General features: G+C 39.1%; 1 protein-coding gene across 2 annotated transcripts in view; it reads left to right on the top strand.

Moving 5' to 3' along the window:
- Nucleotides 1–5,688: 5,688 nt before the first annotated feature.
- The window catches only part of CHRNB1 (cholinergic receptor nicotinic beta 1 subunit), an 826,114-nt gene continuing 806,911 nt past the window's right edge, over nucleotides 5,689–24,891 (top strand). The window contains exon 1 of one of the 2 annotated variants that reach the window (XM_044077017.1): nucleotides 5,689–5,837. Coding sequence is in view for 1 of the 2 variants with exons in the window: in XM_044077016.1 (XP_043932951.1) it covers nucleotides 6,663–6,714 (52 nt within the window). In the remaining variant the exon portion in view is untranslated. Of the gene's footprint in view, nucleotides 5,838–6,285; nucleotides 6,715–24,891 lie in introns of those variants that run through there. The other variant, XM_044077016.1, reaches the window with a different exon arrangement.

The following is a 24,891-nucleotide window of genomic DNA, read 5'->3' as shown; positions in this document are numbered from 1 at the left end:
ACATCTCACATATCATAAAACTAGTACACAAAAGGTAGGCTCCCTATACAGGCAGAAGTCCTTTCTCCCACAAAAAGCTAGAGTCACTCTTGCACAAAGCCACCTCCTCTCAACTCTATTATACACAACACCAATCTTCACCCAAATCAGAAAGTGTGACCTTGACAAACTAGAATCATGCTACAATAAAATAGCCATGGTTGCTACTAACTCAGCCTATATAACCCATCACTGTACTGCACTAAAAGAACTAAAATGGCTTAAGTTACCAGCAGCTACTTAACTATCACCAGCTGGGTACAGCCTACAATATTCTCAAATACCCTGAACCCCCCCCTCAATATCCAATCTACTTACTGTCTACACTGCAAGCTGGTACCTCAGATCTAGTGAAAAATCTCTCCTCTCCATCACCAAGGCCAATAATAACACAGGGAAAGCACTCTACTCTCACACCATTGCCAGAAATTGGAACTCTCTACCCCATTCTGTGTCCACTGCCCCTCCATCTCTATATTCAAAAACTTCCTCAAATCACATCTCCTTAGTACCTGGTTAAGTCCCTGTATCACATAACCTTACCCATACTGCTATTAACTCTCCAAATTGCTGTCTGATCACCTGCTTGATCTCTGATCACCTGCATGCTTGTTCATTTGAAAAGTTGAACTTTTAACTGTAGAATTTACTTAATATATTTTCTTCTCTTACCAATGTATAACTGATATTGTCATTTTACTTATTTTCTATACCATCATTTATTTGGAGTGTTTTTAGTTACTTCTTGTTATATTACTATGTTCATCATATATGTTTTAATCTGTTTACTACATCTTATTTGTGTATTATACTTGCTGTAATGTTTTTGTTCAACTAGATGCCGGAGCTTTTCTCCCCGGGCCTCTGCTAAAAATGGACCTGGTCCAGTCGGAATTTCCTGGTTAACAAATGCAAAATAAATAAATAAAAATCTTAAATATTCAGAGGTAAACAATACACAAGGGAAAAAAATCATTTGTACAGATTAGAATATTTAAGGAAAAAATATAACTAATCTAGATCATAGATCTCAGCTGTATAGATTTTCACAGAATGTCCAGATTTTGCCTCATATTTTTGATTTGCTTCTCATAAAACTGTGTTTTATTGGCAAATCACTTGCAAATCATTGAGGGCTGAAGTCAGAAAATAATGACAGACAATTGAGTTTCTGATTTCATACCCTTCAGAAAATACATGCTAATATAAAACCTGTTATTCTATCAACTTTCTAACTTTATAAGAGTAGTATTTAAAAGTGTCCTTATTTTTGGGCCTTTGTCCTCACATTGCTTATGACTTTGTCCAGATTTCTTGCACTAAGAGGTTGAGAGGTATGGATAAATAAAGCTAACTGATTCTATCTTAAACAGTACTGAATCTCTACTATTCTTAAATATACACGGCAGTACTGCAGATTTCACAACAGTATGTGCTGATATGGCTATAACTGTTATCCAAGTATGACTGATTAGCTTTACACTGGGTTCATTTCCAAAACTATATTTTTATTCTTCATTTTTGTTTTCAAAGAAAACTAGAGGGTTATATTAGATGGCATCTCTTTTTTTTTAAAAAAAGTTATTTTACCTTCACGAGATAATATGCATACCAGTGACTACCTTCTCAACTCTGCACAGCTCTGACCAGCTATCTGTTTTAATATCATTTTAATTGCATTTGGCTTACTGACTCCAACACTCTTAAGACTTAATTTCATGTAATTAGGGCCTTCCTGGGAAACTGAAAAAGTTACAATTTATGTTTCAAATACAAGTTTCATTCATTCATTCATAGATGTTATCTCCGGCTTTTTTCATTTTTAGAGAAAGGTCACAGTATTGCACACATTTGTATGCTAAAGAAAGCACACATATGTCAAAGTTCACAGAGCATAAATAAATCTTTACAAATCAGCTGACATTCTGAAATAAGAATGTTCTGCTTCTGGCTCCTCACTCAGCAGTGACTAGTCTAATTGTAATTCCAGATGCACCTAATTAAACCAGAATAATGTCTTGCAATCAACAAGATCCCCAAGTCAAAGGCATGATGAGCCCCTTTCCTGGACCTCTCAATATTTTGCTTATCCTAATAGCCCCATGATGTGGAAAAATACCCACCATGCAAAGATATGTTATAATCCATAACCCCCTACTAATACTACAGATCCCTCTAAGAGGACAGGCAATAAATCATAACTCAGTGATTGTCTTTGCTTGGCAGGTCTGAACTATGGCATAGCCTTTCAACAATTTCCAAATGAACAGTAAATGAATTATTTTAATAAATGAATTAGTTTCTGGTGTCACTCCATAGGAATCCAATATCTATCAGCATGGGGGGACATGATTAACAGGCCATGTTGCTTTGTCAAGGATAGTATGCACCTCTCCTCCCTGGGCTTTCATATTGGGTAAAACTTTATCCACACCCCTACAGCTTTTTTATACACTGTCAAAATAACAAAATTACCAAACATAGCAAAAAATCTCAAAGCAACCCTGTGGTTCTACTCCCTAGTTCTCAGAACCTAAACAAGAAACTCCACACCTTACAAGCTCTCCTCACTCTGTAAAATGTACACATTTCTGCTGTCAATGAGACTTGTTTTAAAGCCACAGAAAGTACTCCTGCAGTAGGAGACTACAGTCCCTTCCACACATTTAGACCAAAAGTAGGAAAGACAGGGGTAGAGGTGGAGGTGTCTTGATCTGCCTTAGCAACAAATAAAACTCCAAGTTGTTTAAACAGGATGATGCCCTACAGTTTGTCCATGTCCAAGCCTCCATATTCAAGGTTCCGTACCATGTCCTGACCAGCTACATAATGCTCAAAACTCTTACCTAGACTATTAGAGGTGCTCACCATCCAACAAAATACCCTGCTCATTGGAGACTTTAACTGCCCCTCTATAGACTGGGAAACATACACTGCCTCTAACTCACAGGCACCATTCCTGGAGTTTATCAACACTAACACTCTGAATGAGATAGTACACATAGCAATCAGAAGGTCAAACATATTCGACCTAGTACTCACCAACATGGGAGAGCATTACACCTCACCCCTTACTTCTCGTCCTCATCGGTGAGTTCAGACCACAAAGCTGTCTCCCTTGACATAATATTCAGCCTGGAAAACTCAACTAAACCCATAACAGTTTGGAACCATTCTAAAGCAAACTGCATCCTACTGAGTGACAGTTTGTCAAAATTCATAGCTCCCCCAAAACCCCGATAACACTGCTACTTATGCAGAATTATTTACATAAACCCTGTACAAACATGTAAATGGCTGCATTGAGGCTGATGTACCTACCAGAGGTAAGCCCAAAATTAACACCAAAAGCAAACCCACTGCTGAAATCCTTACCCTAACAGGGTATGTAACAAAAAAAAAGTCATGACCAAAATTAAAAACAGTACTTCTCATAGACACAAGAAATCCCCAATTCAACTAAACAAGAAATTAAGAGTTCTAATAAAGTGCAAGGTAAATTAAGTAGTCAGGATAGTCTCCCATGCTAAGGACAATCACAAGGCCTTCTTCAGTTATGTCAGAAACATTAAAGGTAACACTCAGCTATCAACAGGGAGCAGGTCCTGGTGGTACTTGCCAAGACCAAAAATACTACTTCACTGGACCCCAACAATATCCGTGGTTGCCTCCCAAATATCCTAAAACAATACCTAGCAGGACTACTTGAGACACTCATCAACCACAGCCTCAAATCAGGTTATGTACCAGGTGAATGGAAGGCAGCAACAGTCATACCTCTTCGTAAGGGTGGACCACCAACTTACCCCAGGAACTACAGACCCATTAGTCTGACAAGTCTGGCATGCCAAACTATGGAGCAGATTACCATGGATATGATCAACAAGTGCATTGGCAACTTACAGACACTGAACTCATCCCAGTTTAGCCTTGTTAAGGGAAGGTCTTGCCTACTCAAGCTAGTAGACTTCTTTGAGATGGTCACCAAGGCTATGGATGAGGGAAAACAGTGCATACTGCTTACCTTGACCTGGCCAAGTGTTTGATACAATACCCTATAACTAGGCATGTATCCCTACATAATATGGTGGATTTCTGGCTGGCTGGCTCACAGATAGGACTGAAGAAATCAGGATCAGTGAGACCACCTCCACCAGAAGACCAGTCACCAGTGGAGTTCCTCAGGGTTCCATGTTAAGCTGGCTCCTGTTTGGCATCTACTTTTCAGAAGTAAAGGCTAATGTCAATGCCACTGGCTCACCATGTTCACTGATGACTGTAAATTAGGAGCTTTCATGACTGGTGCCAAAGCCACTGCTTATAACTCACCATGAAGAAATGCATTATAGTGCCCTTTGGGAAACTGTCAACCAGGCCAATTACTCCATTGTAAAATACTCTTAACAGCTGACCCGACAGTTAGAGGTCTGAGAACATACGTAGACAGTAATCTGTCTTTAATGATGTAATGCAAAAGTACTTTAAATCACCCTTACAGATCACTATGGCAGAGAGCAGATAGAGTTTAGCCATGTGTGTTGTAACAGGGCTGAATAAATGCATTGCAATGTAACCAGTAAGACTGAAATTGTGCAGGATGTATTCTCATGTGACATGGCACATATGTATTCCATTATGGGAGCTATTGGTGTGGGACAGATGTAGTCATAGTGTGCAAGGGAATTGTGTAGTAGAATTTGTCTGTGTCATTGGACAGTGAGATAAGTGTTAACCTCTATCATAGCTTCAGTGCTGCATACAGACAAGGTAGACATGCTCAGTTTTCTTGAAGCAATGTGGAGTAGTACCTACTAGAACAGTTTTTAGTGATACTTTGTAAAGTTGTACACAGCAGAAGTGATACATAGAATGATAATGCAGAATTTTTGCGTCTATATTTACAGATCCCATTCATGTGAATCATTGGTATAAGTGCATGAGCTTTGCCCAAGCCCTATCACCTGTTCCTTGGTCTATATCATTACACTTGATCAGCCTCCTTGCACTGCTCCATTTTGATGCATTTTGCTCTGCTGAGAAGTGCATGTCTGAACCATATCCCGCTCAGACACCTATGTACATAGTGCTTCTTTTATATGCCTAGCTAAAAATAGTACATAGTTCTGGCCAAAAATATAAGAGTAAACCCATAATATCCTTTAGAAAAAAGTAAGAGAGAGTAGATTAAGTTGCAATGACATCCTCAGAGACTGGGGATTCAAACCCATCTAAGGAACATCTCCTCTCTTCTGCTAGTGCATATTCCAGAACTGCACTCCTTACACTGTAATTCTTATCAACATAAGGGTTATTGTGCATTCAGTTAAAAGAACAGAAAGTCTGGAACTGCCCGCTTTTCCCAAGGTCATGAGTATGCATCCTGAATGGAAAATGAACAGCTGAAGTTCTTTTGAATATATTTATTCCATTTTTGTGAAATACAGTTTTTTTGTTTGAAATATGAGTGAGAAGATTTGGTTTGGTCAAATGATGCATCAGCAAACAGAGGTCATGAGCATCAGGTACATTTAAAATGCAGCTTGTTCATAACTCATTGCCAGTAAGTATACTGTTATTTTAAATGAATAATGATACTCTTGAATGGCATTTCACCCTCTCAGTTAAATGTGTACACTGCTTCATTTGCTGCATGCTGAGTGATGCATAGTTGCTGGACAAACGTCTCTTCTCTGGCACTTAAGCCCTTAATATGTGAGAGCCAACATATCATACTGAAGACAGAAAAGAGAGATTTTTTTCTGAATAATAACAACACGGCAAATGTTACCACCTTCAAGGTAAAAATATTCAGTTTAAAAGCTTGTATATTGTTTGCTTTCCTATTGAAGACTTGCTGCTTAACTGTATGTTTAGTATTACCAATGCTTACACAGAGCCAGCACCTCTATAGCATGGTTCTGCTTCACGTATGGACACAGAGCCAGCACCTCTATAGCATGGTTCTGCTTCACGTATGGACACAGAGCCAGCACCTCTATAGCATGGTTCTGCTTCACGTATGGACTTGTTAAGATACTAATGGGAAACATGTCTTCATTTTGCATGCCTTTATTGTTTGTGAGTGGGGAGCAGTAGCTGCTTTTAGTCAGAAACCTTTCTCTACATGAATGCTATAGTATAAAAGTGTGACATCCATTGTACTGCTCAGCTGTAACACCCCGGTGAACTGCTTGCAGAATTACAACTTGAGGCATCTGCAGAGCGCCTTTGCATCAGAATTACACCCTCAGGCATCTGCAGAGTGGCTTTGCATTGCAAGAGTTAATCTTGGTGGCATTAAATGCAGAACAGGTGAAAGGCAGACAAACATGAGGCACAGTAACACAGTCCTGCATTCCCAGGACATTGTAACAGGACTCCAGCTTCCACATTGTGTAATACGGTGTGTATGTGTGTAAATTCATCCTGCTCACTGATTGACAGAAACTTATGCCAGTGACTTTCTTGCTCGGTGATTTCCAGATGACCATTCAATCCAGAAGCCACCCTACGGATGGGATACATCTTTGGCAAATCTGAAAAATAAAGAAACTAGTCTGAAGAAGTTTTTAAGAAATCTAATTCATCATTTTCCCCCAGGTTAATGACACACTTTCTAAACAATGACTTGTGTGACTATCCTGATCCTGGGGACATGGTTTACAGTGACTGCAAGTAAGTATTTGCCCTTTAGTCTTTCTGTGTTAATACAAACTAGTCTGTATTTCATTTCTGTGCTATATTTATCTGATCTTCTGAGTAATATGAATAGTATGTACACGGAGGCCAAAAACAAGAAGCAGATTTGATTTTAAAGATATCAGTTTATCGTGTGTGTGTGTGTGTGTGTGTGTGTGTGTGTGTGCGTGTGTGTGTGTGTGCGTGTGTGTGTGTGTGTGTGTGTGTGTGTGTGTGTGTGTGTGTGTGTGTGTGTGTGTGTGTGTTCTTGCACACAGCTAATAAGTGACTTTTAAATGTGGAGTAATTAGTCTAATTCTCTGTAAACACTCTTTTGGATCATAGTCATTTTTTGTTACAAAATAGGTACAGAAAAAACTTTTGCATAATTATTAAGAGTTATTTTGCAGGTATCCTGTCCCCTCACAGGAACTGGGCTGTATGCAGTTAAATGGAATTTCTTAAGTAACATTAAGTTATCCTTAAAAATCACCATATTAAAAATGCAATTAGACAGTGGGTGAACTGTATTACAGTAGTCTAATAATGTTCATACTGTGTTTCACAACACATTTCTGTCTAACTTTCCCCCCACATTATACCTTACTGCAAAATTCTCGTGCTCAGTATATGTTAATGACTGCTCCCATATAGCAACTTGACTACTATTTTTTAAGAGTGATGTAGATTTTCTAACTTTAAAACTTTGTTCCTTCCAGCTGCTCAGCTTTCCATAATTATTCCTGATCTTTATCCAAATCCTTTCCTACTCAGTCTCAATTTATGACTGGAAGGCCAAGAACTGGCTTATATGAATATTTTTATCAGCAACATTTTATTTAAATCTAGCATAGCACAGTGGAGCAGTAGATGGTTTTGTCGCCTCACAGCAAGGGGTTCCCCAGTTTGATTCTCATCTGAGGTGCCTTCTGTTTGAAGTCTGCATGTAATCCTTGTGTTCACGTGGGTTTCTTCCGGGAGCTCCGGTTTCATCACACATTCCAAAGACATGCAGTAGGTTAACTGGGCATTCTAAATTGGCCATAGATATGAGTGTGTGTGAGAATGTGTGGTGTAGAAGAACTACCCAGCAGACCTAGCCACCTGTTGGTGTAAACCTTGGCTCTAGATAATTGTTACTGTTGAAGTGACAACCTGACCCCATGTGCAAAAATGGGAAAAAGAGGTTGTGGATGGATGGATGGATGCTCATTATATAGATCCTAATAATCTGAGACTAAAATATATCATATAGCTATTACAATGTCTAATGTCGCAGCAATAAACAACTAGTATAATATGATTACAGTGCTATATGTGGTGGCAGCATAAGATGTGTTACTATATTACAAGCTGTCTGCAAGATGATTGGAACATTATGTGCTTTCTGTAGTTGTGATGCTCTGACCAATAACAAGAATAAAAAAGTTTTGCGGTACAGAGACAAAACATCCCTCTCCTAACACCACAACATGAAACAAAAGGTTTGCTTACCCCACATAACATATGTGATTTTTGTTTGCTGTGACACATAGGATTAACAAGTTGTTCAGCCAGTGCATTTCTGCTAGAAAACATGATGGTTTAGTACCTATTTTTTGCACTTTCATCTAATTCTGTGCATTTGGTGCATCTGAAGAATTCCCTTTGACTGGTGATAGTTTGCAGCAAATGTCTCACAAAATCACTTCAGTCAGTCTTGAAATGGGGCAAAGCTAGCTATGGAATGAGTTTCTCCATGACATCAGAGATACAGCACTGGATTATCACCAGATGACTTGCTATTATTTACTGTGGACACTAGAAAAATCACCCAGGAAAATGAGAAACAGCAGTTTTTTTTTTTTTTGGCTCACCCATCACAATGGAAGGAAAGTGCTAAGGCTATACTGAAAATCTGGCAGAGGGAAGTCATAGCAGGAGAATCACTAGACCATGGCGTGTGCTCAGGTAGCCTAACAGCATGGTTGCATTGTAACTGAAAGTGGCATGACTGAAAAAAGTACATGTCCTCGGGCTGACAATGCAAACCCCTTTTCTGATGTATGCTCATCAGTGGCTGGGGAGAGGTATGGCATAAAGAAAAAAAAATCTTGAAAGAAGCAGTGAAATTAATGCTACTCCATGGTCATCCTTTAGAGGTGTTCACTAGGGAGACAGTTAATGCCTGATCTTAAATGCAGGGAGTCCTGGTTTTGGGGATATAGAGCCAAAGCCACTAGGGGAGCCAAACACAAGTTTAATAGGAAATGAATATGGCACATCCATTGCAGTTCACTGAGAATGATATGGAACTGTTGCATGAGACCCATAATGATTACTTCAAGTAAAATCGACATGTTTCTCAGCAGATAACCAGGGGTATTGTTAAGTCCCACCTAGCAGTCCCCCCCCCATCAACTCTTCATCCTGAGTCTCTCCACTGGCTACATCTGTGGAGTGCAGAGAACAGCTGTTGTGGTGCCCTTGAATAAAGGTGGTCCCTCTACTGACTATAGGAATTGTGGGCCTATTAGCATTACTAGTATTATTTGCAGGTTATGGAATGTGCTATAGCCAAAATAATAAACAACACTGATGACTTCATATGCGTGGATACATATCATTCCAATTTCATAAAAGGCAGATCATGCCTGCACAAGCTGTTTTGTTTTTGAGAGGGTCCATAATAAAGGAAATAAAGTCCATGCTACCAATATGGACCTCCCCAAGGCCTTCAGTTCTATCCCTCATGCTGAAATTTTTGACAAACTCTCTCAAGTCAGCAATAGCCAATGGGCAGTTTGCTGAATAGCTAATTGGCTGATAGAACACATTCTGTTAAGGTCAAAGGTATTTGTTATAAAAACAAAACTATCTCCATCAATGTTCCACATGGCTCTGCCCTGGGCGAGTCAAATCATGGTCAAGTAGGATCCTAAGCAGGGTAATAGACCCCCTACCCACCAGCTGCCATTCGAGTGTGCATTATTCATCTGCCTCTCCCTGGTTACCATAAACACTATTCAAACCTGTTGTATTACATACTATTTTCTTCTTTACTTTTAAAATGATTACAGAGATTTGGATTTAACTTAAAACTTTTATTTCAGATATTATTGTGCAAACACTGATGACCATTTGGTAAACAAAACAAAACAATCTCACATTGAAAACAGACTTGGCATGAGCATCAGTAAACTCCTATTCCCTTGAAGCTCACATTCATTGAAAATGCATCTGGCCAGAAGTAGATTAAATGTGCCTTGAGTCCCGGGTTGTTTTCACACCATGGAGCCCTGCACACATTTTTAGGATCATGGATAAATGCATGTGTTTCTTGACTAACCTTCTTATTTGTTTTAAATTATATTTCTTGTTTAATACATCAATATTTGTCAAAGTGTGTTTTTTATTTATTTATTTATTTTATTTTACCTTTGTTGACCGGGAGAGTCCAACTGGATTACAAGTCCATTTTCAGTGGAGGCCCGGGGAGAAAAGCTCCAAGAGAACAATTTTTTACAAAACATAGTTTTAAGGACAGACTTTTGACATACAATTTCCACAGAATAGACTTTAACATACATATTAACTAACAGATAGGATACATTTGTTCTCTACAATATAATATTAAATTTTAGAAGATATTCCTAAGTTTAGGATTCCTGTAAAAGATTTATTATCAGAGTAAAAGCAGAGAGACGCAGAATAAGGCTCAGAGAGAGCAGATGATGCTCGCTATAGTTGAGAAGGATAACAAATTGATTCACTATATGTCTTCGCCTGGTTGTAGTTGAGAAGGATAACAAATTGATTTGCAATATGTCTTCTCCTGGTTTTAGTTGCTTATGGAGAGCTCAACATTGCTGGGGCAGTTTTCCCTAACTCCTGGAGAGATGGGATGAGCAGTAGATTAACAGTCCTAAGTGGATACAGGACTATGATTGGTTGGCTTAGCAGAGTTACTTAAGTTAGGTGAAGTGTTCTAATGAGATATTAGCGAGGGGGGATACAGGAGCACAGTCGATTATTCAAAAAGTGAGTTTTAACAAGTTTCTTGAACTGTGCTGAGGATTTGTTGTCAGTTATGTGGGCAGGAAGGGAGTTCCAGGTTTTTGCTATACAGTGGCTGTGGACAGACTTACCAGCTTCACTGTTATATTTGGTTACTTTGAGAAGGTTTTGTGTGCTAGACCTCAAGGGCCTGGCAGTTGAATATGGTTGCAAAAGATTTTGTAGGGCTGGGGTGTTTTCAGAGTTATGTATTATTTTGTGGGCTAGTGATAGTTGATTGAGTTGAAGTAGTAGTGGTAGTTCTAGCCAATTGAGTTTTTTTGGGCATTCACAGTGATGTGTTCTGATGGGAGAGGTTGTAGCGAATTTGGCTATCTTATTATAACAACTATCAAGTTTGTTTAGGTCGGATTTGCGGAGATTTGTAAGCATGGGGGAGGCATAAAGGAGGGTGGATAGTAGGTGAGTCCTCACTATTGTAGTTTTGGAGTGGTCAGTGAGGAATGTTTTATTGCAATACAGTAGGCCAAGTTTTTTATGTACTTTTTTTATGGTTTGCAATACAGTAGGCCAAGTTTTTTTATGTACTTTTTTATGGTTATAGAAATATGTAGGTCAAATCTAAGTTGATTATCTATTTCAACCCCTAAGAGTTTGGTATGATTTGTGGGGGTGACTGTGGTCTTGTTAAAGGAGGAGATGAAGAAAGAATCAGTGGGAGGTGTGGTTCTGTGGGAGCTAAAGAGTACTAGCTTTGTTTTACTTGGGTTCAGAATGAGCCTTTGGTTTGTAATCCAAGTTTCTGCTAGGGAAAAGCATTCTTGAGTTAGGGAGTGAAGGATGTCCATTGATTTGGCTGCACATATTATGGTGGTATCATCTGCATATTGCACTATTGAGGCTTTAGGAATACTGTTTGGGAGCTGATTGGTGAAGAGGGTAAAAAGAAGTGGCCCAAGGATGGAGCCTTGGGGTACTCCTAGGGAGACTGGTAGGGAGGGGGAGAGTTGGTTTTGCCACTTAACAGCTTGTTTCCTTCCCTCTAGGTAGTTTTTGAACCAGGAGATGGCAGGGGTGGTAAGGTTTAGAGTTGCTAGTGAAAGAAGGAGTTTATTGTGGTTAACCATATCGAATGCTTTGGACAAGTCAAGGAAGGTGGCAGATACAAGGAGTCCGTTGTTTCTGTGAGTATTGGCAATGTTGGTGAATTCTGTTAGTGCGGTGGAGGTGCTATGGAAGGGTCTAAAGCCATGTTGTTGTGTTGCTATTAGATTATTTTCTAGGAGATATTTCATTAGTTGCTTGTGTATTACCCTCTCTAAAATTTTAGATAAAGGGGATAGTATGGCTATAGGGCGGTAGTTATTGAGTTCTAGGGAGGTTCGTCCTTTATGTAGAGGGATGATATGTGATATTTTCCATAGCTTGAGTACTATACACTCGGAGATGGATCTGTTAATTAGGATAGAGACAGGATATGGTATGGCTTCTGCAGCCAGGTGGAGATATTCAGCGGGTAGTTTATCTGCTGCTAGAGATGTTGGTTTGAGCATGCAGAGTAGTTTTTCAATGGATTTGGTTGGTTCTGGGTGGAAGCTGAACTTGGGGCAATTGTTAGTTGGAATGGGGGGGGTGGATTTGCAGGGGTGTCATTATCATTTGAACATTTTTTCCAGTAAGCAATGAAACCAAATGTATAAGCCAATCATGACAAAAGAACCCATTTCAGAACATCTCAACCATAAAAGACCTCTGAAAACTGCTGTCATTATAATACACCAATATCAGTACCATACTCAACAATTACGACCACTTCATTGACAGTGTACATATAATATATTCAGATTGTGATAAAAATAGCCATGCTTTACGCAAATGCACACTAGTTCTGCAAAGACAGACTAATGAATTTTTAACTTTATCATCTCAGCAGGATCAGTCAGACAGCCTGCAAATCCAGCAATTATGACTACATTGTTGACTAAAACCTTCTCAGATGTCTGTGTTAAAAACATAAGAACAATAATGAGGATTGAGGTCACATATTTCAAATTTGTTTCACAAAAATTCACAATAGCCAGAGTATTTCAACTTAATACACATGCACACATACACACTAGTCCTGCAAAACCAGATTAAAGTCTATTTTAAAAAAATGACCATATGATAAGAGCATAAATTACTTTTATCCACAGTGAGCCTCCATCCCACCAGCAGTTATAACCACTTCAGTGATTGTGTACACCCCTTATTTTTATGAAGAAATAAATTGCATGTAGTTTACTGGTAGCTTAGGATGAACTACATGAAGCTGTATAAAGATCACTAATATCATACCATAAGATCAAGCCATGTGTAGCTTGCAGAGCATAAGAAACATTAACCGCCTGATAACATATGCTAAGTCAGTATACACAATCCCTGCAGAAGTTAAAAGTCATCTGAATAATTCCACATTTAAGAGAACTATTACTGATGCAGAGGTTGCTGCAGGCAATCAGCTTTGCATTTCATTACTTCATCTACAAATGCACTGCTTGCTGCTCTTGATGAATGAATTGCCTATGCTGCATTAAACAATGTTGTCTTGTGATAGTGCCGTAACATTTCCCCATCTAGATCAGCTATACAATTGGGAATGGCTGGCAAACAATTTCAACAGGTTCATGGTGACTAGGCATACAGTCCTGGAAACCATTAAGGAGCTTATCTCAAATTCCCAAATGTTCCACAGTACTATCTAGTTAAGTGACTTGTTCAATGTCACACAGTAGGTAAATGCAGCTGGAAAGATTCAAACCCTTCCACCCTTGCCACAGGAAGCAGCTCATTAACAAGGTTCATAGATTCATAGGTTCATAGATTAGTACTAGGCTAACTGCCCTTGCGAGCCATTTTTTAAGCCTAGCCAATTATCCCTTGTGAGATTCAAACCCTGCACCTTGCGTTTGAAAGGCAAACACCTTAACCATTAGGCCTTAGTCCTCTATGATAACTGCCAGACTAGCAGTTTTTAACTAAATGCAGAAATCCTTTCCAATCTAATCTTGCAGAGAAGACTGTACCACAGCAATATGGAATAATAACTGCATAAGGGATCCCGAAGATCAGATGTTTCTGGTCATCACTCCAAATAATGCAGACTATATGACCTGACAAATGTCAAACCCACTGCAGTAGCTGGAGGCTGTAAAGGAGGTACTGCAAAATATATATTAATAAAATGCAACACATTTAGACTATATTACACAGCCCAGGCCTATTAATGAATTAATTCATTAATTCATGCATCATTACAATTAATACTGCAAAACAATTTCAGACAGTATAAATTCTGCAGCAACTTTTGTTCAACCCACAAATCATAAATAAATCAGAAATATTACTGCATATAAAATACTGTTTGTTAATTTTATTTTATTTTATTTTGAGGGGGTTACATGCTTGTAGCATACCTGCATCTCATTTTTGACCTAATGTCTTCTCTGTCATCAAGAATAGCTATTCTCTCTGACATCACTCAATGCAGGTCTGACCTACTTGAATGGCTAATAATGCTGTATTGCTGTAGCATACACCACCAGAGTCAACAAAACCAAATATTGGTCAAATGGGGTCTTATGCAGGGTAATGAATCAAGCCCCCCACTAACCATAGCGATATCCTACTTGGCTCTCTCCCCTGTCCCCATGAGCACTGTTCAATCTCATTGATATACATCTGTTTTCTTTTTTACTTTTACAATTATCTCAGAGATTTGGATTTCATTTAAAACTTTTATTTTGAATTTTACAAAAAAAATCCACTAACAGCCATTTTCTAAACAAAACACTCTCATAGTGAAAATAGACGAAGCACGAGAAACAATAAACTTCTCTACCTTCAGAACTCACATTTATGAAAATTCATCTGGCCACCCATTAAAGCACAAGAAATGCTGGGATTCATATTCAAATAGCATATAGTAAAGTACTAGTTAGTGTCTATGTGATGAGTGCAGAAATTCAAAAGACAATTGTATAACACATATTTTAACAGCCTGGGACAGCCCACTGGACACATGTCACCTTGAGGAGCAGCCCAGGTATATTGCCTGGTAAAGGAATTTGGCAGAGTCACGCAGACGACAAATTAAGGCTGATTAGAATCAAACCATGTAATACAGGAAACAGCTTTTTAACAGCTCATAGCCTTTCTCATCTGCACTAAGTGCTAGACAAACTTTTGTAGCCCAAACTGCATTTCATACCTGCATGCCTAAAAAACAAGCTAAATTGAAAATGTATTCATAGGTATCTACTGGACTAATGACCACCAGGGTCTTTATAAGCCTAGCCATGCAACCCAACCCAGTTGTCTCCCTTGTACCTTGGATGTGGATTAGGAGAGGTATGTTAGTTTGGAGATGGCTAAGGGTTTTGGAAAGAGTGGTATGTTAGGTAATATTTTCTTTACTGTCTAACCCTGTCCATTACAGACATGGGGGACAGAGTAGGGGTCAATTTATGATTTCTTATCCACCGGTCGAGGTTATGTTTCAATAAGGCCAGGAATGAACTCAGCAGAGTTGAAGATGTTAAGATTTGCACTGGGTGTGACGAGGATGGACAGGATTAGGAATAAGTATATTAGAGGGTCAGCCAACATTGGAAGGTTTGGAGACAAAGCCAGAGAGGCAAGATTACATTGGTTTGGTCATGTGCTGAGGAGAGATGCAGAGTATATTGGGAAAAAGATGCTAAGGATGAAGCTGCCAGGTAACAGAATAAGAGGAAGGCCTAAGATAAGGTTTATGGATGTGGTGAGAGAGGACATGCAGGCTTATGGTATGACAGAGCAAGATGCAGAGGACAGGAAGAAACGGAAACAGTTGATCTGCTGTGGCGACCCCTAATGGGAGCAGCCGAAAGAAGAAGAAGGCCAGGAATGAACTCTGCTTCACATGGATTGGGAGCCTATTCCATAGTGTGAGGATCCTTTGAAACACATATTGGTCTTGCCAGCAAGTTATGTTTATATTGCAGGCAAAGTTTAAATCCTCAGATTTAGTGTTTCTACTGCTGTTCATTTTGCAGATGTGCAAAAGATCCATCAAGGCTGGATATGAGGATCCCTTATATGCCAGGTATTGATTGCCTCTCAGTATTCTGTAGGATTACTGAGTATAGAGCTAGGGCCTTAAGGTGATCTTTGTGGGACAGTGTGTTATTACCCTGGTACCCTGGAATTTCCTGGTGAGGAAGCTCTGCAGGCATTCCAACCACTGCAAATGTCTAATCAGGTACATGTTGAAGGGGACATTATACTCAATGATGGGTCAGATAAAGCCAAGTGGTACTATAACTTCCTTTGACCTGGATGCCATACCTTTATTTATAAGTTGGGCAACATAGAATATCTTTCTTACTATCTTGGCTACCTGTTGGTCAAATACCAGACTACTGTCTACAGATTTTTTCAGATCCGTAAGTACCAGGTCAACTCTTAGAGGTATTTTACTGATGGACGAATTGGCTTGAGTGGATGTTTTTCCATAGGGCACTATAATGTATTTCCTGGTGTTGCATTTAAACCATAGCTTTGTTATCAGCATTTCTGTGTGTGTTAGGCCCTTTTACAGGATGTTAGTGTCATGGGGGAGTCTGTAATATCTCCAGATTTACCATCATCTTCGAACTTGGTAAATCAGAGGCCCTTGACATTAGCTTTGACTTCCAAGAAGTCAATGCCAAACAAGGGTAGCCCAGCAAGGATCACTCAGGTATTCTGTTGGTGACTGGTCTCTTGGTGGAGGTGGTCTCACCAATTCTGACTTCTTGGGTCCTATCTGGGAGCCTACTGGCAGGCCAGTAGGTTATGTAGAAATTTATGACTAGTTCAGTGAGTTTGTCAACAATACCTAAGTGGGGTGTTGTATCAAATGCCTTAGCCAGATTAAGGTAGGTGGTATGCACTGTCTTCTCCTCATACATTGCCTTGGTGACCCTCTCAAAGAAGTCTACCAGGTTAAGTAGGCAAGACCTTCCCCTGTCAAAGCCAAACTGGGATGGGTCCAGTGTCTGTAGGTTGCCAGAGTCCTTGTTTATAATTTCTATGATAATTCATTCTATGGCTTTGCATATTAGACTTGTCAGACTGGGTTCAGTTAATGGACCACCCTTGTGAAGAAGGATGACCATTGCACTCCTCCATTCACTTCATTTGTAACCCATTTTGAGGTTGTAGTCGAAAGTGCCTCAACTAATCCTGAAAGGTCATGTTTTAAGCTACTTAAGAAGCAACCCAGAATATTTTATGTGCCCACTAAGGCAGTATTTTTGGCATAGTCAAATACGACCAAGATCTGCTCCCTGCTGGTGGTTGGGAGGGATATGCTAGAAGGGATTTCACAGGGGAAGTGGGGGGAGGGGTGGTGAAGTTTGAGATAATTTGTTGCCCAGAAGATTTGCTATGCCTCTCTGCTCAGTGAAGGCAGTGCCATTTACCAACAATTCATCACACTGCTGTGCGTTACATTTAAGGTTTTGGATATAGCTGAAAAAGACCCAGTGGTTGTCCTTAGCCTGAGAGGCTATCCTGACCTCATAGTTGGCCTTGTTGGACTTACTTAATACTTTTTGTTTCCTGTTTATTTTAATCAGTGATCTCTTGTCTTTATTTATTAGACTAGCTCTTTCTGATTTTGGCCATGATTTTTTTTCCTTTTGCTATATATGTTGTTAAGGTTGGGATTTTACCTGGGATTGATTTTGGTGCTTGTCATGGGATTGTTTCCAGTAGGAACAGCAACCTTTAAGTAGCCATTCACATGTTTGTAGAGGGTTTCTGTGAATGAATAGGTTGCTGTGATCTCAGTGTTCAGGGGCATTGAATTTTGACAAACTGTCACTCAGTAAGATGTAGTTTGCTTTAGAATAAATAGTTCCTAACTGATACAGATTGAGTTTTCCAATTTTATTTTTTTTTTCATTGGAGACAGCTTTGTCATCCAACCTCAACAATGAGGAGATGACATGAGGAGGGGGAGGTGCAGTGCTCCCCCATGTTTGTGAGTACTAGGTCCAGTTTGTTTGAACCTTTGGTTGAAATGCATACTTTCTAGTCCAAAGTATTTGTGTTAATAAAGTCCAGAAAATGTTGTGCCTGTGAGTCTGAGGCAGTGTATGTTTCCCAGTCTATAAAGGGGTAGTTAAAGTTCCCCATGGATATTGTAGTTGGTTGGCTGGTGAGTGTCTGTAATAGGTCTAAGTATGACTTATGAGATTCTTGGGGCATAGCTGGTTACCTATAGTTAGCTAGGATAAGGTAAGAGACTTTATGGTGACTTGGAAGTGGATGAGTTACAAGGAATCATCCATTTTTAACCATCCTGGAGGTATATTTGTTGTTCATATTTAAGATATTAACATTAATCCCATAGACTTAATGATGTCCAGTTTATTTGCAGCTAAATAATAAAACACATTGTCAACATAAAGGAAATCAAGGATCACATCCAAAGACTATGGCTCATATGATGATGCTCTTGTTTACTGCAAATAATGTCCTCTTCTTTACACCACAACTACTCTGGTTCATAGTTACTTCCTACACTTGCAGTCCAGGGGACTACTTAGGGCTTTAGCCCAAATTTCCAGGTGCCCCAAAGCACTATCTGGTTAAGTTATTTGCTCAAGGACATGGCATAAATATGAGGCAAAATCTTAAAATGTTCTGCAGAACTGGAGACAGATAAGATCAGACTGCTCTAAATCATTTAAAGTTAACAAAACAATATGTTTTGCATCAATATATGTTTTGCAAACCATAAAAAACACTCTGATGATTGACAGTAATCCAGAGTGATTTACCAAAGGAAAAAAGTTTGAAGTCTATCAGTTGGATTAAGGTTCTTGCCTCCTGTGTGTAATGTACAGGGTTTGACTCTGAGCAAGTTGCTTAATTAAGTGGGGAATTTTACACAGAGACACACACACACACACACACACACACACACACACACACACACACACGCACACGCACACACACACACACACACACACACACACACACACACACACACACACACACACAGTCCTGTTTGCTAGCAAATGCATACATACACATAGGTTCTAAGCTAGCAAATGCATTTATGCTGAAAATAAAAGTTCACAAGCAAAACCCAACAATCCTCTACATGTTTTCTAGTTAATGTCCTCCATTTGTACTACAAGGAGCAACCTCTAAATCCTTTTCAATTGTGCTATGCTCCACTCAAGCACCAATTCCTAAAAGTCTCTTACTTTTTTGTGTGCCAGTGTCAGTCCCTTTCATAGGTGGATGCTTTGATCCAGTGAGACATGACCTGGCATGCTGAGCAAATATGAACCAGATGAGAGCAGGAAAAAAATGGGGCAGTATGTTTCTTTCCCTCACTTTTTAAATAAATCTTGTAAGGCTGGGATCCCAGCCAACACCAGGCCCTAGGCAGCTGCCTAGGTCACCTTCCACTGAATCTAGTCCTGGCCCTGGGCCTCCTCCTGTTTGGCATAAACTTCTCTGACAGGAAACCTGATACTGAGAGATTTTGGCCAATCAAGTTTGTTGATGATTGCAAACTGGAGAAGTAATCAAATCCCATTCTAATATTTAAATCCTCCTTTAAGATCTAGACTAAACAAATATTTGGTGTATTAATCACGTGCTTACCCTTAATGCATATGATAAACCTAACATCACCACTGCATACAGTGCTAACACAGTCCACTTAAAACTACCTCAGTCATCATCTTGTACAATGAGAGTGAAGATTTGTGTTTATATACCACAATATTGAGGGGTTTTGTTGCAAGGATATGTGATTTTTTTATTTATTTATTTATTCTGAGAGCTGTGACTTATACAAACATCTCTGATGCATGGATAGTGGTATTCTTTTTAATTTGAACAAACTTCAGCTGGAAAATATATATAATATGAGCGGTCTGAAGGAAGCCCCCATTGCTCTTTTTTCCATATTTTTTATATTTTATGTTTTTGAGTTTCTTTCATGTAATTTTTTACAATAAGTCATGTAAACCTTATTCTTGTAATTTCTTCACTAGTAAATGTTTTATACAGTTCTCCATAATCTTTCATACATAGTTATCATCATAGTAAGATAATTGTTCTAAAATGTTCTACCTTGATTATTTCAACTTTGCCTTTGTAAATGGATATAATTGCAGGCTCTTTTAGTAAGCAGCAGCTACATTTTTTAATTAATAATTGTAAATTATTGTAATTGATTCTGCTTTTAACATTCTGCTATTTTAGTGTTTAGTTCACTTGCTCTACCTACATTATTTATATCCTTAATATGATTACAGTCTTGGTAGAGAGAATTACATGATGTCTCCCATTCTTGCAGAAAGTGTTTTTTTTTTTTGCTAGTTAGTCTGGTTTCCTTCCTCATCTCAAAGGTACAGATAGCACAGGTGAATTGGGCACACCATACTGGATTAATTTCTTTAACTTGCTCTCAATTATTTTTATTGATAGGCACCACCTACCCTAAAATTCTGAAGTAGATAAAAGTGAGCATCAGAGAATAAATGAATATTTAATTGAATCATAGAATATACAAGGCAAATGGGAGCACTGGCCATTTATGCCTTGCCACTAATCGCTTTAGCCCTAACCTCTTTTTTCAAGGAGAAACAGGACAGTCATATCAGGGTATATTTGTGGAGAACTCCCTTTTGGTGGAAGAAAGTGTGTTACATTGCTTAATTTGGAGCTGAAACTTGTTCCAGCAAAGAGATAATCACTGTGTAACAAATTATATTTTAATTGCTGAAGCAAGTTTAGATCCCTGATTCCAGTGTTATTTATGCTCCATTTCAATAATATTATTCCTTCAGTCAGTTTTCTTATGAAAAATAACTGCAAATACTTCTGCTGCTGTAACTGACTTTTGTTTTAATGTTACCTCCAGGACCAATATTTGATTAATTTCCTTATAACCTCTTCACACATCTTACATTTAAAGTCGTTTTGTATTACCCTCTGCAGCTTTTGCTAGTTTGTATTGTTGGCTTTTAGTTGTACACATATACATTCAACAGATTCACAGGTGATGTTCTTAAGGAAGCATTATTCAGCAGTAAAGGTATGTAGATCCTTGTCCGAAACCTGCAAATCTGCAATAATAACTTTAGTTCAGGGCTCGGCCCATGTCCTGCATCTCTGATGTAAACTCACTAGATAACTGTCAGCAGTGACATTCTAGATACTATCTTAGTGCCAAAGTCTGCCATTCCATTCCAAATTCAGCTAATTACAGAACAACAGTTTAATTGCTTGCCACTGTGACTGAAAATAAAACTACTTAGTAGACCTGGAACACAAAAGTAGAAATAGTAATTGCGGTTCATAAATGCATAAGACACAAGCAAGTTAATACAAAAAAAATTCTCTATTAACTGACTGCATCGTACCCCTTCCTGGCACAAAATACCATTAATATTTCCCTGTTCATACTACTGTCATTCATCCAATGTAGCAATCCTCCACCATCCAGCACAAACACACATGTTCTGTGATATAGGACCAGTACTCTTATTAAAATTATTGAAGATGGTGAAATAGTACCGGTATACATGAAGCTGCAAGTGTGGCTCCAACATGCACATGGTCCAACTTTTTTTTTTCTGAATGAAGAAATGGTTTAGGACTTATCAGGCCCATTAGGATCTCTATTTAACCACAGCCTCCAGACTGGCTTTTTCCCAGTAGAGTGGAAGACAGCAACATTCATCCCTCTGCATAAAGGAGGAGCATCTACTGACCCAGGAAAATACAGACTCATAAGTTTGACTATTCTTGTATGTAAGGCCATGGAAAGAATAATCATGGAGCTGATAAATAATGACAAAGAAAACCTCCAAAGACTGGACCCAACCCAGTTCAGTTTTGTCAAGGGCAGGTCATGCCTACTAAATCTGGTGGATTTCTTTGAGAAATTCACTAAGGCCGTGAATGACTGTAAAACAGTACATACCACCTGCCTCAACCTGGCCAAGGAATTTGTCACAATTTCCCAATCAAGTATTATAAATAAACTCACAAAACTGGGTATAAATCCCTACATCACCAGATGGATAGCCAATTGGCTCATGGAAAGGACACATGCAGTTAAAGTGGTGAATTCCAGCAAGAGGCCAGTTAATAGTTGTGTGCCACAGGGCTCAGTGCTGGGACCACTCCTGTTCGGAATATACTTCTCTGAAGTCAAGGGTAATGTGGAAGGCCTCTGGATGACAAAGTTTGCGGTCGACTGTAAGCTGGAGCCAATCACTAAGTCCCCCAGTGATGTAGATATACTTCAGGAGGGTCTAGATCCAACAAACGATCAGTGCCAGAACTATGGCCTAAAACTAAATGCAAAAAAAATGTATTATCATACCCTTTGGGAAGTCAAATACCCTGCAAGTTACAACATCAATAGCATACCCCTAGAAGTAGACTCAGAGCTGAGAGATCTAGTTACACAGACAGATAGTAGCCTGAACTTTCATGTGGCACAACTTATAAGTAAAGGTATGGCATCCAGATACAAGGAAATTATGGTCCTGCTGTACTCTGCCCTCATTAGTCCAATAATCGAGTACAGTGTGCCATTTGGCATGTAGTTGAGTAGTTTTTACAGAAGCTGGATTGACCTCAGAGGTTCCTCACAAAGAAAATACATGGTGTAAACAATATGAGCTATGCAGATAAACTAAAAGCCCTATCCCTTTACTCGGTCTCTTACTAAGTATTAAGGGGTGACCTATGCCAGACCTACAAGGTACTTACAAATCCATCCCTGATAGAGCTGCTACACATCTGCAAGTCGAACATCATGAGGGTCACCCAATCTAGGGATCTAAACTTAGTCAGTGACTCAAACAAAACATGCTGGACAAACAGATATGCATCTCAGAGATTGCCTCTTCTTTGGAACAAGCTTCCTATTCACATTAAGCAGAGACCTTCCCTGGCCCTCTTCAAATGCAGTTTGGATCAATGAATGGTGCAAATTCATACTTGGGGTGGTACCTATGTCCCTTTGGACAGGAGCAGTGTATGATACTCAATACATAGGCACACATGCAAGCCATCCTCTTGCCCCTAGGAGCCATATATTGGGTAAAATCAGGTTATATTGGCTAGGCTTGTAACGGCTCTTAAGCTGTTAGCCTAGTAATCTTCTATGAACCTATGATTCAATAAACCTATATTTCTTACATTCTCCACAGTCTCCTATAGCAGGCCCACCACCCAACACCCCAGCAACATACTTGCCCACATATATACCAGCACTATAATTGTCTTTCTTGCACTGAATCTCAGGCACAGTTCTATGTAGCCAGATACTTAAAGAAGAAATTGTGGTATTTTTTTTCTATTATCTCCTAAGGACATTTTAACAAATAACCACAGTGCATTTGCTTCTTGACATCTGGAGTTCAGATTTTTCTGTAGGAATTATGGATCCCTTTCTTGTAGACTATGTCACTGTTATAGCACAATTGTATTGTAAGATGTCTTTGTAGCTATATAGTTAGAATATCTGCCTCAAAACTTTAGGGTTTGGGGTTCAGACCTGAGCTATGGTCACTGTTTATCACACTTGTATTGAGTTTGCATGCTCTTCCCATGTCTGCTTTCATTTCCTGTGGTTACTCTGGTTGCCTTCCACTCCAAAAAATATGGTGAATGACTGGTTTCTCCAAACTGTCCATACTATAGTGTACCTGCCCTCAAGCATATATGTCCTCAAGCCTTGAGTTATAGCTGTACAGATATTCACAGAATGTCCAGATTTTTGCCTCATATTTACGTCATATTTCTTGCAAATCAGTAAGGACTATAGTTACTAAATAGTGAGATTAATTTGAGTTTTAGACTTCATATCCTTCAGAACACAAAATCTATTATTCTAGTAACTTACTGAGTTTATAAAAGCAATATCCAAACTCTGTCTCTAATTTTTGGCCTTTATCCCCCCATTATTTTTGACTCTGTTCAGGTTTCTTGCTCTTAGAGTTAGAGGGTGAGTGGTAACTTCACGATCCAGCTCAGTTACTCATTTAACAAATGAATAAATTAAATTAAAAATTACAAGCAACTGCATAATCACCTTTTAAGATAGAAATGCACCAGACTTTATGGTGGTGTAGATCCTTAAAATGGCTATTCTAAAAGTTCAAAAAAACATTATTCAAAAACAAAGGTCTGTATACATGGCAAACATTTTCTAGTGTCTTTAGTTGTTGTGTCTTTCGGCTTTTCCCGGTTAGGGGTCGCCACAGCGGAACTCCGCTCCGCTAATGATTGGCAGTAGATTTTTACGTGCTGAGTTGCCAGCTCTGACGACAACCTTCCCCACACAGAAGATGCTTTAGCTGAGAATCGAACAGGACAACATCTTACTGTGAGGCGACAACGCTCTAGTGTCTTTAGTAAATATCACAATATTTATACCAAATGTACACCAGTACTGTCCTTGTATGGTTCTTTCCAAAAAGTTGTTTTCAGACAGGAAACAGGATAAAAACCCTAGCATTTATGAAGTTGCCTCAAAAATGAAACTTCACAATTGACACTTCAGACTTTGTAATGTATATAAATAAGTATTTTGAAAATTCTACCTCAAATTGTTTAGGGTCATGTCTCCCATATGCTGAATGCAGGTCCATTGCCTGTTCCATCTCTTAAATGTATTCATTGTCTGAGGTAACACACATGCGTGTACACACACACACACACACACACACACACACACACACACACACACACACACACACAAACACACTTCCGGAAATCATGTGTAGTGCTTGTTGTCCAGGGTCACTCCCAATCTTCCAAAGTCATGTTTACTGCTTGCTCTCTGGATCACCCACCTGTCCACTTCAACGTTAAGTTATCCCAGACCACCTCCCTTATTTATATTCAGTGATCATGGTGTTAGGATTAACTGTTCTCATCTCCTATATCCATATTAGAGGATTACTCTTTAAAGGGTGGCGCATTGGTTAGTGCTGATGCTTCACAGGCCCAGGGTCTCTAGTTTGTTCCAGTCACGTGCTGCTAATTCTTGTGTGATTTCTTTCTTCTTTCTAAGTCCATGCAGGCTGCTTCTGGATACCTTGGTTTCTTTCCATCTTTCAAAAA

The sequence above is a fragment of the Protopterus annectens genome, chromosome 7.part0 (assembly GCF_019279795.1).
Source record: "Protopterus annectens isolate FY-2018-M chromosome 7.part0, PAN1.0, whole genome shotgun sequence".
Taxonomy (NCBI): domain Eukaryota; kingdom Metazoa; phylum Chordata; order Ceratodontiformes; family Protopteridae; genus Protopterus; species Protopterus annectens.
Note: the sequence above shows the minus strand (reverse complement) of the source record. Positions and strands in the feature narration are given on the sequence as shown.